Raw genomic sequence first — 15,229 nt, 5'->3', positions numbered from 1 at the left:
CCATTTGTTGAAAATGCTGTCTTTTTTTTTCCACTGGATGGTTTTAGCTCCTTTGTCAAAGATCAAGTGACCATGGGTGTGTGGGTTCATTTCTGGGTCTTCAATTCTATTGCATTGATCTACCTATCTGTGGCTGTACCAGTACCATGCAGTTTTTATCACAATTGCTCTGTAGTACAGCTTGAGGTCAGGCATGGTGATTCCCCCAGAGATTCTTTTATTGTTGAGAATGATTTTTGTGATCCTAGGTTTTTTGTTATTCCAGTTGAATTTGCAAGTTGCTCTAAGTCTGTGAAGAATTTAGTTGGAATTTTTGATGGGGATTGCATCGAATCTGTAGATTGCTTTTGGCAAGATAGCCATTTTGACTATATTAATCCTGCCAATCCATGAGCATGGAATATCTTTCCAGAATGTATACTGTGTTTATTCCATTGGGATTCATTCGTGCCATTGCCTTTTGTAAAGAAATGTTATAATTAAATGAATTTTTCTAAACAATCTTCTCTTGGATTTTATGACCCACTCGGCATTCAGTTTCAGTTAGTACAAGTCGTTCATGTGTGTGTCATCATCGAGGCAACATTCCCCTGTGAGGCTTGGATTTTATGACCCAATCAGCATTCGGGTTCAGTTGGTACAAGTCCTTCATGTGTGTATCGTCATCAAGGCAACGTTCCCCTGTGAAGGAGATGTAGTGTCAGTCAACACAGCAAGCTAAATCATAAAACTATACAAAGGCTTAAGAGCTTAGATTTCAAAGTCTTTATCACTCACTCGTCCCCGTTTCTCATGACAACATTCAAAGGACTAGCCTGGGCATTGAAAACATTAATCGGGTAGTCTAGTCATTCTCTAAATGTCAGAATCTAATTAAATTAAGATGTGGAAAAGGTTTTGTGTGATGGACTTTAAATGCTTCATTAAAACCTCCCCACCTTTATTCAACATAGCAATCATTTTTAATCTAGCCAAGAAACTGCACTAATTTCCAAGACTTAACAGTGAAAGGAACAGTCAAATGTGCAAAGGTAAGTTTGAGTGACTATGTAAACAGGAGGAGCTCAAAAAGAGTCCCCAGGAAGAACAGTCAGTCTGCTCAACAAATCCTATCAACCAGCAATCGCCTATGGCTTGCTATAATTGCTTTCCAATATAGCAGTATTTTTATTCCACAGATATAAATATCAACCATTGGCAACATCACCACATAGAACGAAACTGTGCTTACCAATATTTCCTCCAATCTCATACAGGAAAACTTCTCCTTTCTTGAGTGTCTGGACAACCCCACTATCAGGGACAAAACAAACAGATTAGCTGCATCATTAAACAGCTTGTCGATAAATCCTTTTAACAGGCTGGGGAATTCTAGCCAGCATAGAAAATTCATAAGTCAGATATACCAAAGTTATTCACTTTTGTATTTTTCTCCTTTGTTAAATGTTCCCAACAGATAATAAAAGTGTCACATGTGGAAATGAAATAAATAGAATCAGATACCTAAAGGCAAAGGGATAAATCAGTATCAAAATTTGAAAACACCAAAAACACAAGTTAATTCAACACTGGTATTGAATGATTATTAATATGATTATCTGTTCCTGTCTAGGTCAATGATCTGATTCAGTTTTCTTACTGTGCTTAGTATTCATCATGAAACTGTGTAAGAGGACAGTAGTGGTATACAAGATGACCACAATCAATTGGGACCTGCCCCATAGGCTGTCTGTTCAAATTGGGAAGGTGTGTCCACTCATACAGTGCAGAAGGAAGCACTCCGGATTTGTGCTGTTTATACATTTACCTTCTTCAAAGAATAGATTTTCCCAACCTACCATAAAAAGCTGATGTAGCTTAAGCCCATAGATACATTCCGTTATGTTTTGACTTTACATAGTATGTCCACTAACAGGAACCTCTCGCTGCTCCATAACTGTATATGGTTTTGGTTTTACATAAAATTTATAAAATTAAACATTTCTAAAATATTAAGTGCACATAAATACAAAATCTTCCAATTCAGCCATTTTTCTAAGTAATTCTATAAAAGAATTACTTCAGAAACCTGATAAGACTTTAGAACCAAACTTCATATTTCTAGGAGGAAGCTCTCTTATAATATTCCTCTGATTTTTTTTTTTTTTTTTTAGAACTTAGTTCAATGTTGCTCTCAGAGCAAGTCTCAAGTGTCTACACAGTTCTTTCATTTTCCAGAAAGCTTAATCAAATTTTCTGGCACCTGATAGCTTTCATATAAGATCAACAAATTCATAACAAATGAGAGGTATCAATATTTTACCAAAGACTGATGGGTAAATGGCCAATTTTTTTATAGTTTTTTATCTGATGTATACTCATTGGCTCGGGCTAAGATGGACAGACAAGGAATGCTGAGGGAAAGTAAGCCAGCTTCCTGAATGTTCCAAGCAGGTCGGATATAAGTGAGAAAAAGTACAGAATAGAAGAAAAAGACAGTACAGATGCTTACTGAGGGCTGCTTAAGCCATGACTAATGCATAGCATGGTGTCTTAGTTAGGGTTTTACTGCTGTGAGCAGACACCATGACCAAGACAAGTCTTACAGGGGACAACATTTAATTAGGGCTGGCTTAAAGTTTCAAAGATTCAGTCCATTATTATCAAAGCAGGAACATGGCAGCATCTAGGCAGGCATGAGGGAACAAAGAACTGAAGAGTTCAACATCTTCATCTGAAGGCTGCTAGCAGAATACTGGCTTACAGGTAGGTAGGGTGAGGGTCTGATAGCTCACACCCACAGTGACACATCTATTCCAACAGGGCCACAACTTCTAAAGTGCCACTCCCTGGACCGAGCATATATAAACCATCACAGCATACATTTGAATACACAGACTAGTGTTTCTGGTTGTACCAAAAGTATTAAAGTCAAAGTTGAACACATTGTACAACTTCATAAGGAGTTATAATTAGAACATGTAAATAGGAAAGATGAGCAGAAGCCCTTGGAGCTTGTAGGAGGCTCTCGTCACAAGTCATTAAGATCTCTACTCTGGGAGGGAAGGGAACAAGCCCATGGAGGAAAGAAGGGTCAAAGGTGGCATCTACAGGTCAAAGGTGGGGACAAGAGAAGGAGCTAGTTGACTTTAGTGTAGCAGAGACACTCAAGGGAGAAAAGATCAATCTGAGAAAAGCCAAATGTAGCCAGCCCCTACTTCTGAGGTATTCAACTCAAGGCTTTATTGCCAACGTGACTCCCAGAGACTGGAGTGAGATGAATTTAGGGGCTGCCTCTGTGGACAAAATATAGGTTCATGTATGATCTGAGGCAAAAACACTCCGTGGCTGAGCTCCTGTCAGTGAAACAGAAGGAATGATGGCATTTGCTGCAGACTTCTACTTCCATTCTCGCAACTTATACAATGGGGAATGGACTTGAGCTTTCTTCTACTCCTTTTAACACCTAGCAGAGTCGCAGAGTACTAATATTAACATAAGGTGCGACGTTGATTCTACAGAGGCATCAGCACACAACCTGACTGAGGCTCCCCATTGATAGAATGACGTAAACCTCAAAGAAAGACTATGAGTATCAGTACTTATACTGAGATGCTAACACTCTGGATTTCTTTCAAGAACTTTAGACTAAAATTCTTGGTTGGTAAGATGGCTCAGTGGGTAAACGAGTTTTTTGCACAAGCCTTGTGACCTGAGTTTAGCCCTTAGGATCCGTATCAGGGTAGAAAAAGAGAAAGAACTCCACAAATTTGTACACACGCACACACTCATACACACATACTTTTTTTAAAATAAAATTTTAATTTCATAGCATAAATGGGAATGTCACTAAAGGTGACTTACACCCAAAATATGTTATTTAAATGGGAAAAGCTATAGGACCCCCTCAAATTTAAGACAGGTGGAATGGAAACCACACAGTCTATAATGCATACAATGATGGGGAGGAGCTTTCTAAGGACTGTATAGTATCTGCCCTGGTGCAAAGAAGGGCGTGGTCCTACCTAGTGAGGACGGCTTGTTCTCCTCTCCTTACTTAGACCCCAGGGGACTGGGTGTCCTTTGCAATCACTGAAGCTTTCAGCTTTTAAATTGGAACATTTCTTTCTTATTCATTAAATTTCATAGGGAAAGTTACATCTTCATTTTAATCCTGCTGCATCCTAATTAGCAATCTTTGTAACAGACTACAAACAGCCATTAACCTCCAGCCAAGTGCTCTGGAAGTACTGTTGTGTAGCTTCATTTGCCAAGCTCACTGTAGGCAAACGGTGAAGGGGCTGCTCACGCAGGCTGCGTGAAACAACTTCAACTTGCACAGTCTACCTCTGACAAGTCTCTCCAAGGGTTCAATTGTCAACTCTGCTCTGCTGTTCATATGGTAACACACACACACACTGAGCTGGAAGGAGAAGGAGAGGAGGGGGATGGAGGGGAAGAGAGGGAGGAAGGGAAGGAGAGAGAGAGAGAGAGAGAGAGAGAGAGAGAATATGAATATAAATATAAAGACGAGTTATCCCACAGAATAATTAAAACAGGCATCTACCTTTCTTGGCTGAGAAACCGGGCAAGCACATCGCTGGCTTTTAGTTCTTCAGTTAGCTGTATTGCCATGGAAACTTTTGAGAGATGGGGAGCTTGCACTCGAATCACTCCCTGAGGAACATCAGCCTGAAAAGCAATAATGACACTGGAACAGAGCTGACAGCAGCTGGAACACAGAACTCCGCACAATGCACTGTATGGCAAGTGTGCTTAACCACCACTCAGTTAACTCCACTGCATAAAACCTTAACTACTGTATAACGTAATTTGCTAAATTACATCAAACCTCAAATATCCTCTTAATGGTGATAGGGGAACTTTATAATGCCTGTGCAGTAATGCTTAATTATTTTTAAAGATGTAAAGAATGACAGCAATAACCATTACTGCCATATTAAGTGCTGATTTCTGAGGGTTGTCTACCGGAGAGCGCTTCCTCATGCAGCAATTTATGAAATTGAATCAGAAAGAAGCCACTCGGTGCTATGTCTATGTGTGCTTTAACAAAACCTTCCCACCCGGTAGCAACGTTTCCTCTATTTTCTTACGTCCCTGGGTGGGAAAAAGAAATAGACTTTCCTGATGCATTTGTACTGCATTTGCCTCCCACTTGGTTAATGAGCTTATTACACTTTACTTAGGAGATCCAATTCTAAGCCCTCTGTCTTTGGACATGCTGGACATTTTATAGATTTAGAGATACCAATGAAACATATTGAGGTTTGTAATACTAGAACATCAGCTACAGCATTCAATATAATAGGCTTAATTAAATCCTAAATGGGTTTTTGCTAAAATAAATACTAATTTATTATTTATAACCATATGTCTTAAACAGATTTGAGAACAGCATGCTCAAATTATGTTTAGATATGATTCCTTAAATATTACACATATCCTGCTTAATTCCGGCAAAGTTTACAAGCATCTCCTGAGTTCTATGTTAGGTCTACTTACCTGCTAGATAGGAAAGATACACATCCTTTAGCATACATTGCTTCTGTGCCTATTAAATGGATATGGCCTTGAGTTCCTTTTGGTTTTGATCATAAAGCATGGACATATTACAGATGTAATGTCTTTGGAAACTAAATGGAATTATTCCTTTAGAACTGGGCAGAAAATAAAAAAGCATATACCCCCAAACCATTTAAAAATGATTCTAACAGGAGAAATTTCATATTGGAATGGCAGAGAAAAGCAAGGTGCTGCAGATGCATGGGCACCAACCACCAGGCCCAACCACATGGAGTCTCAATGCCCTCCCATCCGGCAAGTGTTGATCTTCACTTCTCCTTTCTGGTATGTCATCTGTCCCAACTGCCTCAGTGTCCTCTGACCTTGACATGACCCTGACCCTTCCTGAAAGCCCACTTTACATTGTAACAAGGAGACAGACTTCTTCTATCTGTAACATGCTAGAACATGAGCTACTTTCAACAGTAGATGGAACATTTCCTGTGGTGTGATGTGGTGTGGGGGTGGTGGGGGCGGGCAGGGTATGTGTTCCTTTCTGAGCAGGTATTAATGATGAAGCACAGCTCAGACTGCCAGACCTTCTCCCCCGAGATTACTCTTTAGCTTCTTTCCTACTCTAAACATTGCACATGACAGCTTAGTCGCAGTTATCTGTTTCCATCACAGGAAACAGACGACGATAAGTTGATACCAACAAATGGAATGTTGGAGTGAAAACTGTAACTGAGACACTTGAAATACTGAGGCTGTATTCATAACCCCCTGCTCACCTTGTCCATACAGTGGTAGAAATGAACAGTGGTACTTTGAATTAACATACTCTATCCTCATTATTACTTTGCACGTGGCCCTAAATGGAAAACCAGGGTTTGCATATAACTATGTACTTATGATGATGTTAAAACTAGGAAATCCTGCTTAATTTACAGTACCAACTATATTTAAATTTGCTTAGTGAAAGTATTAACAAAGAAAGTTCTTTCCATAGTTACCTTTTACCCAACCTAGAGAATGAAAATGTATCGTGCATGGCTAAATTAAAATGCAAACACTTGAGGTGATAAGATACAATTCCATATTCAGAAGGTCTACAACGAACCCTTTTCAGACCAAAATGAGCTAGAAACATAGAATATATTGTCACAAAGAGCTCAACAGTCCAGTGCCCTTGGCAGCTACTCTCCTTTCTCCTGTTATTCCTTGTGGTTTTCTTTCCTGTTGGCGAAAAAATAAAAAATCTAGTCTATCTGGTAAGTCCTAAGCCCTGTGGGTATATATCAACCAAATCTGTCCCAAGGCTCATTTAAAACACTTCAGACTCCATAGAAACTACCTACTCCACCAAGATTCACAGACTTAAAGGAAAAAAAAATTACTTAATATTTTCATCAAAAAACAATGGAACAATGACAGTAACATTTTTCTATGCCAAGATATGTCAGTATGCATTTTCTGTTTCCATTTTTATTGGTTATTTTATTTTTTACATTTCAAACATTGCCACCCTTCCTAGTTTCCCTTCCACAAACCCCCTATCCCATTCCCCTCCCACCTGCTTCTGTGAGGGTGCTCCCACCCACATCCCCCCCCCCACTGTCCTAGCGTTCCCCCATGCTGAGGTATTGAGCCTGCACAAGACCAAGGCCATCCTCTGCTACATATGCAGCTGGAGCCATGGAACCCTCCACATGTACTCTGGTTGGTGGTTTAGTCCCTGGGAGCTTTGTGGGGTTCTGGTTGGTTGACATTGCTATTCTTCCTCTGGGGTTACAAACCCCTTCAGCTCCTTCAGTCTTTATCCTAACTTCATTGGGGTCCCCACGCTCGGTCCAACGTTTAGTTAAGTGCATCTTTATTGGTCAGACTCTCGCAGAGCCTCTCACAGGACAGTTTTAACAGGCTCCTGTCAGCAAGCGCCTCTTGGCATTAGCAATAGTGTCTGCATTTGATGTCTAGAGATGGGATGGATACCTAGGTGGGGCAGTCTCTGGATGGCCTTTCCTTCCGTCTCTGCTCCACTCTTTGTCCCTGAATTTCCTTTTGACAGGAGGAATTCTGGTTTATTATTTTTGAGGTGGGTGGGTGGTCCCATCGCTCCACTGGGGGCCATGCCTATCCACTGGAAATGGTCTCTGCAGGTTCTATCTCCCCTCGTTGTGTAGTTTGACTAATGTCATCCCTGTTGGGTCCTGGGAACCTCTTGGGTCCCCGGTATCTGGGACTTTCTAGTAGCTATTCTCAGTTCCCCTTCCCCCACTGCTACACACCTACTTTCAAATTCCTGACCATCTATACTTCCACCCACCCCACCCCCATCTTCTAGATATGCATCTGTTAAGTCCATTTGGTTGATAAATGTCTGTTTAGCTTCTGTTTCCATAATCTATCCATTGGTTGAAAGTCTTTATTGGATAGAATTGCTATTCCAGTTTGTGTTTTTTTTTTCCCCCAGCTTTTTACTCTGAGGTAGTGTCTGTCTTTGACACTGAAATTTATTTCCTGTATGCAGCAAAATTCGGGGTCCTGTTTACATATCCAGTCTGTTAATCTATGTCTTTTTATTGGGGAATTGAGTTCATTGATGTTGAGAGATATCAAGGACCAATGATTGTTGCTTCCTGTTATTTTTGTTGACAGAGGTGGACTTGTGCTTGTGTGGTTCTCTTCTTGTGGGTTTGTTGTGAAATTAGCTTCATGCTCTTGGGTGTAGTTTCCCTCCTTGTATTGAAGCTTTCCATCTATTCTCTGTAGGGCTGGATTGCTGGAAAGATACTGATTAAATTTGGTTTTGTCGTGGAATATCTTGGTTTCTCTATTGTAATTGATAGTTTTGCTGGGGGTAGTAGCTTGGGATGGCGTTTTTGTTCTCTTAGGGTCTGTATGACATCTGCCCAGGATCTTCTGGCTTTTAGAGTCTGAGAAGCCTGGCGTGAGTCTGGTGGGCCTCCCTTTATATGTTACGTTGCCTTTTTCCCTTACCGCTTTCAAATTCTTTGTTCTGGCATTTATTGTTTTGATGAATTACGTGATGGGAGGAATTTCTTTTCTGGTCCAGTCTATTTGGAGTTCTGTAGGCTTGTTGGATGTTTGTGGGCATCTTTTTTCTTTAGGTTGGGGAAGTTTTCTATAATTTTGTTGAAGATATTTGCTGGCCCTGTGAGTTGGGAATCCTCACTATACCTATAATTTCTTAGGTTCAGTGTTTTCATTATGTCCTGGAATTCTTAAATGTTTTGAGCTAGGAGCTTTTTGTTTTTTGTATTTTCTTTAACTGTTGTATCAATGTTTTCTATGGTATCTTCTACACCTGAGAGTCTCTCTTCTATCTCTTATATTCAGTTGGTGTTGCTTGCATTTGTGACTCTGGATCTCTTTCATAGGTTTTCCATCTCCAGGGTTGTCTCCCTTTGTGTTTTCTTTAATGTTTCTATTTCCATTTTTAGATCCTGGATGGTTTTGTTCAATTCCTTTACCTGTTTGATTGTGTTTTTCTGTAAGAGATTCATGTGTCTCCTCGTTTACTTGTTTCTAGGGCTTCTTTGTGTGTTCCTGTGTTCTGTATTTCTTTAAGGGAGTTATTTATGTCCTTCTTAAAGTCTTCTATCATATTCATTAGATGGGATTTTAGATCTGAATCTTGCCTTTCAGGTGTGTTGGAGTATCCAGGGCTTGGTGTGGTGGGAGAACGGTGTTCTGATGTTGTTGAGTAGCAATGGTTTCTGTTGCTTATGGTCTTGTACTTAGTTATCACTGCCCTTGCTGTCTCTGACTAGAGCCTGCCCCTCTTGTGAGCCTGGTTTTATCAGAATTCCTGGGAGTCCAGTTGTCTCTGTGATCCTGTAATCCTGAGATCCTGGGCATGCAAAACTCCTGGGAGGCAAGCTTTCTCTGGGTGTTGCAGCAGTGGGTGGGGAGCCAAAGCTCTGGGTCTGCTCTGCACACAGGTGCAAGCTGGAAGGAACCTGTGCCTCTGGCTAGGTGGGGGTCCCAGTTATGCTGGGTGTTGGGGCAGATGCTGTGGCCTCAACTATGACCTTGGGTGTGTCAGAACTCCAGCGATCCTGGATGTGTCTGATTTCCTGGGAGTAGAGTTTCCTCTGTGATCCTGTGTGTGTCACAGTACCTGGGAGTGGAGCTTCCTCTGGGTGTTGTAGGAGTGGGTGGGGAGAGAGTGCCCTGGGTCCACTTGGACAGGGGTGCAAACTGGGAGAAATCCTTGCCTCAGCTGGGCTGGGGGCGGGGGGGATTCCTGAGTCCCTAGATCTCAAGGGTCCCAGTTATTCCAGATGTTGGGGTAAATGTTGTGGCCTCACCTGTGATCCTGGGTGTCTGTATGCATTTATTTTTAATGGTTAAAAATAATGTAAGCACTTTGTCGAAGATTAATACACCCAATTGCCACCTGTTGCTTTGTACATCTCCCTATACTCTGCAAAGACAAGAAGTGACAAAATTGCTGAAAAGGAAATACAGTGCTATAAGAGATAAATTCAGCCATTCACTTCTACAGGAAGCCACAGAAAGTCCAAGATACTCGGCAGCAGCATGTGCTTGCTTGATGAGTAGCCGCTCTTTTCCTGGGATATTCCTACAGAAACTGAATATCTATACTAATAATGTAGCCCACATCCTAAACTCTCAAAATGAGCTCAGGTAGTGTGGCCTTGGAGAAAGCAATGGAATTTCTCAAGAAATAGTGAGTTTCAGTGAGGTATCAGAACTTCTAAAAGAACACCACCTCTCACACAGTTTCAAAACCCTGCTTCTGAGGGTATGCCATAATTTTCAAGTACACAAGTAATATAAGAAAATTGTCATGTTACAGATATATGGTTCCAGAGTTGACTTTTACTACATTGGGGTGGGTCACATGGACATTCTATCACAGGCTCCTTATGACTGTGGATATTACCATCTCCTATATTTCTCACCCTCTACAAAAGGAGTAAGTTAGGCACTTTAGTGCTAACCCTTCCTAAACTAGGCACTGTAGAAAAGTTGTCTCACCACAATTAGTGAATACTTCAATGCCCAAGCCACTAGGGGCAAATGGCACTTTCTCCAGTTATCTTTGGGCATTTCTGGCAACTAGTGAACTTGCCACAAAACAGGATGTGTTCTATCTAAGACAGAAGCAAGCCTCTACTTATTTAAGGCATTCCAACTAACTGTTCCACTTCCCCTTACAATACAGAAAATGGGAACGACTCAGTGTGGGGCTGCTTTAGCAGAAATGCAAAGATGGAAATCACTAAGATGTTTTCAAAAAGGTTTTGCTGAGTATATTATCAAGGCATGGCGAGTGATATTTATGTATAAATGATAAACAAATGACACCAACGATCTCATTTAAATGGTGTATGGCAGACTCAGTTAAACTCCAGACTCACACTGTATCCAATGCAAATGATATATTAGTATACTAATTACATTGAGCTGCCAAGCTTGGAAAAGCCACTGTGCCTGATCTGCAAGCCAAACAATGTAACATAATAGTAGCTCACATACGCAATAATAGTAGATGAAGCTATACACAGAGTAATCTTTGTGACCTTCACATTTCATGGCTGTGATGGATATTCTCAGTTGACAACTATATCTGGAATTAACTAAAATCCAAGTAGCTGGGTATAGGATTTTTTTTATCTTAACTAAATTATTTGAAGTGGGAAGATCCATTTTTTAATATTCATCTTTTGAGATAAAAAGATTCATGTTTTATCTGGTTCACACCTTCTACTGGCAGCCTACATAAAAAACAATATGGATAAAGGTGGCTTGTTCTGTCTGCTCACCCTAGTTCCTTTTGTGAAGCCCATTCCTTCACTGGCATTAAAGCCTACTTCTTCAGGATTCTGGCATACACTGGAGACCAGCTAAGAAAGCCAGACTGGTGAACTGAGCAACTACTTTATTCTTGGGCCTTCTGTTGGTAGACAGCCATTGTTGGACTAGCTGAACCACAGCCTGAAAAGCATTCAAAGAAATCCCCTTTATACACAGACAGACAGACAGACAGACAGACAGACAGACAGATATAAATTCTGTTCCTCTAGAGAACCCTCACTAATACAGATTTTTGGAGCCAGAAGTGATTCTAGAGCAACAAAAGTATAAGGATGATTTTTTTTTTATGTGTCTGGAACAGACTTTCCAATTTGCCAACACCTATGGTTACTGAAGCCTCTCCTAGAAGCTTAGAGAATACTAAAAGCCCATGGCGTGAACTATTTTGCAAGCTTAAGACAAATGTCATGTAATTATCCTGATTCAACAACTGTTAGAGGCAACGGCTTTAGTGACCATATACAATACTTTTGACAGTTTCTGGAGAAATAAGGAAACATGAGATGATGGGTGGTTGCTTCTAGCATCATTGGATGAACTGACAAAGAAAAAGACTGAGCTCTGTGATAAAATTTGCCCACTTCCAGCATCTAAGAATATGGTGAAGAACAATAAATTCAGCAACAAAACGGATCATCTCTCTAGACGCATATAAATGGTGTAAAGGTTTCTAATACGCCCTAGAAGAGAATCTTGTCTCCAGCAACCACAGAGCTAATTTTAGCAGAAAAATCAAACTGAAGCTCTCCTTATAATATTGGTTGAATTACAGTGAAAATTCAAGTCCCAGGCTTAGAGAGCGCCAGCAGTTAAAGTGAGAACATTAATTGCCAAAGAATGGGATTCTGTGACTAGGGCTGAAGATGTGGAGGAAGACCCAATTGAAGCTGAGAACTTTGAATCCTCAGGTTCTCAATGGTTTCTCTCACTGGTGGAAGTAGTCTCTCCACCATCAGCAGATATATTCTTACCCCAACCCATTGATATACTGCCTTTTTCACTTTTGACAGAGGAAATTCACCCCTAATTTTTTTGCTAAATCAGCAGTGGCTTTCTCAGCCGGAGATGCGGAGCAAGACAATACTGATGTCCCTTGGGGCCCACCAATAGTTGCTTTTAGACCTATATCCAGACTTAAGGCTGAACAGGTTCCTTGTGGGGAGATAAAAAGTGTGGTCTGTGAGGAAATGCACTATACTTCTAAGGAGCTTAATTGAGCAGAAGTCTGGGAAATAATGTGTGGGAATGGATTTTATGGGTGTGGGATAACAGTAGGAGGTAATGGATAAGGCTGAGTTTGTTGATACGGGTACACAGACTAGAGATTCTAGATTCAATACAGAAGCTTACACACTCAAAAATGGGTCAAAAGTTTGAATGGTTGGCTGAAACATTTGTCAAAAGATGGTCTACTAAAAAGGATGAAGGGATTTGAAGGCTCAGGGAAACTGCAGTGCTAGAGTAGATGTAACACCTAATCCTCCACAATGGAAAGGACCTAGAAGACGTGTTCTTTACTAATCCTATAAGAAGCAAAATGGGGAAAGGGTCATTAACACAGTTCAAGTGTTCTATGTGCCAGACCTTAGGGTTGGAGAAATGACTACTCAGTTTGATGAATTAAATGCAATGGCCTTAACTGGGCTCTGAGGTAGCAGAAAGCAGGTAGCAGTCCCGAATCACCCAAGCCATGGTGATAGCAGGCACTGCAATGGGCAGTATAGATAAAGCAATGCCCGTGATGGCCTCACCCATAATGGTCAGCACAAAGCCATTGCAATGGGCAGTATAGATAAAGCAACGCCCGTGATGGCCTCACCCATAATGGTCAGCACAAGCAAAGTGAGGTTTTCGGTATCATAACCCATATGGACCCTTGCTACTGGCTAATCACTCGTGGTGTTTCTGGGGTCTCTTGGATACTGGTCCTGAATTGATACTAATGCCAGGAGACTGAGAAATATCGAGGCCTTCCGGTTAAAGTAGCAGCTTATGGAATTCTGGTGATTAATGGGGTTTTGGCTGACATCCAACTCACAGTAGGTCCAGTGGGTCCCCAAGCTAATCCTGTAATTATTTCCCTGGTCCTACCATGTATAATTGGGATAGAAGTTGGCATAATTCTCACATTGGGTCCCTGACCTGTGGACTGAGAGCTGTTGTGGTTGTTGCCTCTGCCAGAGAAAATAGTGTATCAAAAACAGTATCACGGGCTGGTGAGATGGCTCAGTGGGTAAGAGCACCCGACTGCTCTTCCGAAGGTGCAGAGTTCAAATCCCAGCAACCACATGGTGGCTCATAACCATCCGTAATGAGATCTGACGCCCTCTTCTGGAGTGTCTGAAGACAGCTACAGTGTACTNACATATAATAAATAAATAAATCTTTAAAAAAAAAAAAAAGTATCACATCCCTAGAGGAACTGCAGAAATTAATGACATCAGCAAAGACTCGAAAACTGCAGAAGTAGTGGTTTCCACCACATCTCTCACTACGCCACTCCCCTTTAACTCTCCTATCTGGCCACTGCCAGGACAGATGGATCCTGGAGAATGACAGCTGACTATTGAAAACTAAATCAAGTAGTGACTCCAATCACAACTGCTGTACCAGATGTGGTGCCCTTACATGAGCATATTAACACATCTCCTGGTACATGGTATACAGCTATTAACCTAGGAAGTGACCTTTTCTTGGTTCTTGTCCATAAGGAACACCAGAACCAATTTGCTTTCAGTTAACAAAGCCAGTAGTACACCTTAGAGTTTTACTTCAAGGATATATTAAGTTTCAAGCCCATAGTCATAACTTAGAAGGGACCTTGATCATCTGTCTCTTCCACAAAACATCACTTTGGTGCATTGTATTAATGACATTACACTAATTGAGCCACTTGAGCAGGAGGTAGCAACATCTTTGGACTCATTGGTAACACATATGAGTACCAGAGGATGAGAAGTCCAACAAAAAGTTCAATGGTCTTCTACCATAGTGAAATTTGTAGGAATCCAGTGGTGTGGGATATGGAGAGACATTCCATTTAAGGTGAAGAATAAGCTCTTCCAGAGGTCCTGAGTTCAATTCCCAGCAACTACATGGTGGCTCACAACCATCTGTAATGGGATCCAATGCACTCTTCTGGTGTGTCTGAAGACAGCTACAGGATACTCATATAAATAAAAATAAATATTTTTAAAAAAAGAATAAGTTATTATACCTGACATCTCCCCTCACCAAAAAAGAAGCCAATTTAGTGAGTCATTCTGGAGTCTGGAGACAGCACATTCCTCCCTTGGGTGTGTTACTCAGGCTCATATACCAAGTGACTCAGAAAGCTGCTAGCTTTGTGTGAAGCCTGGAACAGAAGAAGGCTCTTCAATGGGTCCATGCTACTATGCAGTCTGCTGTACCTTTTGGACCATATGACCCAGAAGTCCCAATGGTACCTGAGGTGTCAGTAGCAGACAGGGATGCTATTTGGTGGCTTTGGCAGTCCGCTATAGATGAATCATAGAAGAAACCTTTGGAATTTTGAAGCAAGGCCATCATCTACAGACAACTATTTTCCCTTTGAAAAACAGCTCTTGGAGCTTAGTGGAAACTGCACATTTGACAATGGGCCATAAAGTTATGATACAACCTGAGCTGACCAACATGATTTAGGAGTATTTTCTGACTCATCAAGTCATAAAATAGGAAATGCACAGCAGCAATCTGTAATAAATTATATATATATATATATATATATATATGCATAATATATTACACATATATATGCAATATATTAGCAAAATATATATTTTAGCAATTATATATATTATAGCTGTATATCTTTCATTTGATACATACATATATATAT

The 15,229-nt window shown here is 40.8% G+C and overlaps 1 protein-coding gene across 2 annotated transcripts in view; it reads right to left on the bottom strand.

Annotated features, from left to right (window-relative positions):
• Positions 1 to 331: 331 nt before the first annotated feature.
• The window catches only part of Arhgap18 (Rho GTPase activating protein 18), a 210,522-nt gene continuing 195,624 nt past the window's right edge, over positions 332 to 15,229 (bottom strand). For both annotated transcript variants that reach the window (XM_029533094.1, XM_021221125.2), the window contains exons 13-15: positions 4,547 to 4,671; positions 1,232 to 1,293; positions 332 to 681 (exon numbers count right to left, since the gene is read on the bottom strand). In XM_029533094.1, the coding sequence (XP_029388954.1) occupies positions 572 to 681; positions 1,232 to 1,293; positions 4,547 to 4,671 (297 nt within the window). In that variant the 3' untranslated portion in view covers positions 332 to 571. The remainder of the gene's footprint in view (positions 682 to 1,231; positions 1,294 to 4,546; positions 4,672 to 15,229) is intronic.

This window comes from Mus pahari, chromosome 21, assembly GCF_900095145.1.
Source record: "Mus pahari chromosome 21, PAHARI_EIJ_v1.1, whole genome shotgun sequence".
NCBI lineage: Eukaryota > Metazoa > Chordata > Mammalia > Rodentia > Muridae > Mus > Mus pahari.
This window is presented reverse-complemented; position numbering and strand designations above follow the sequence as displayed.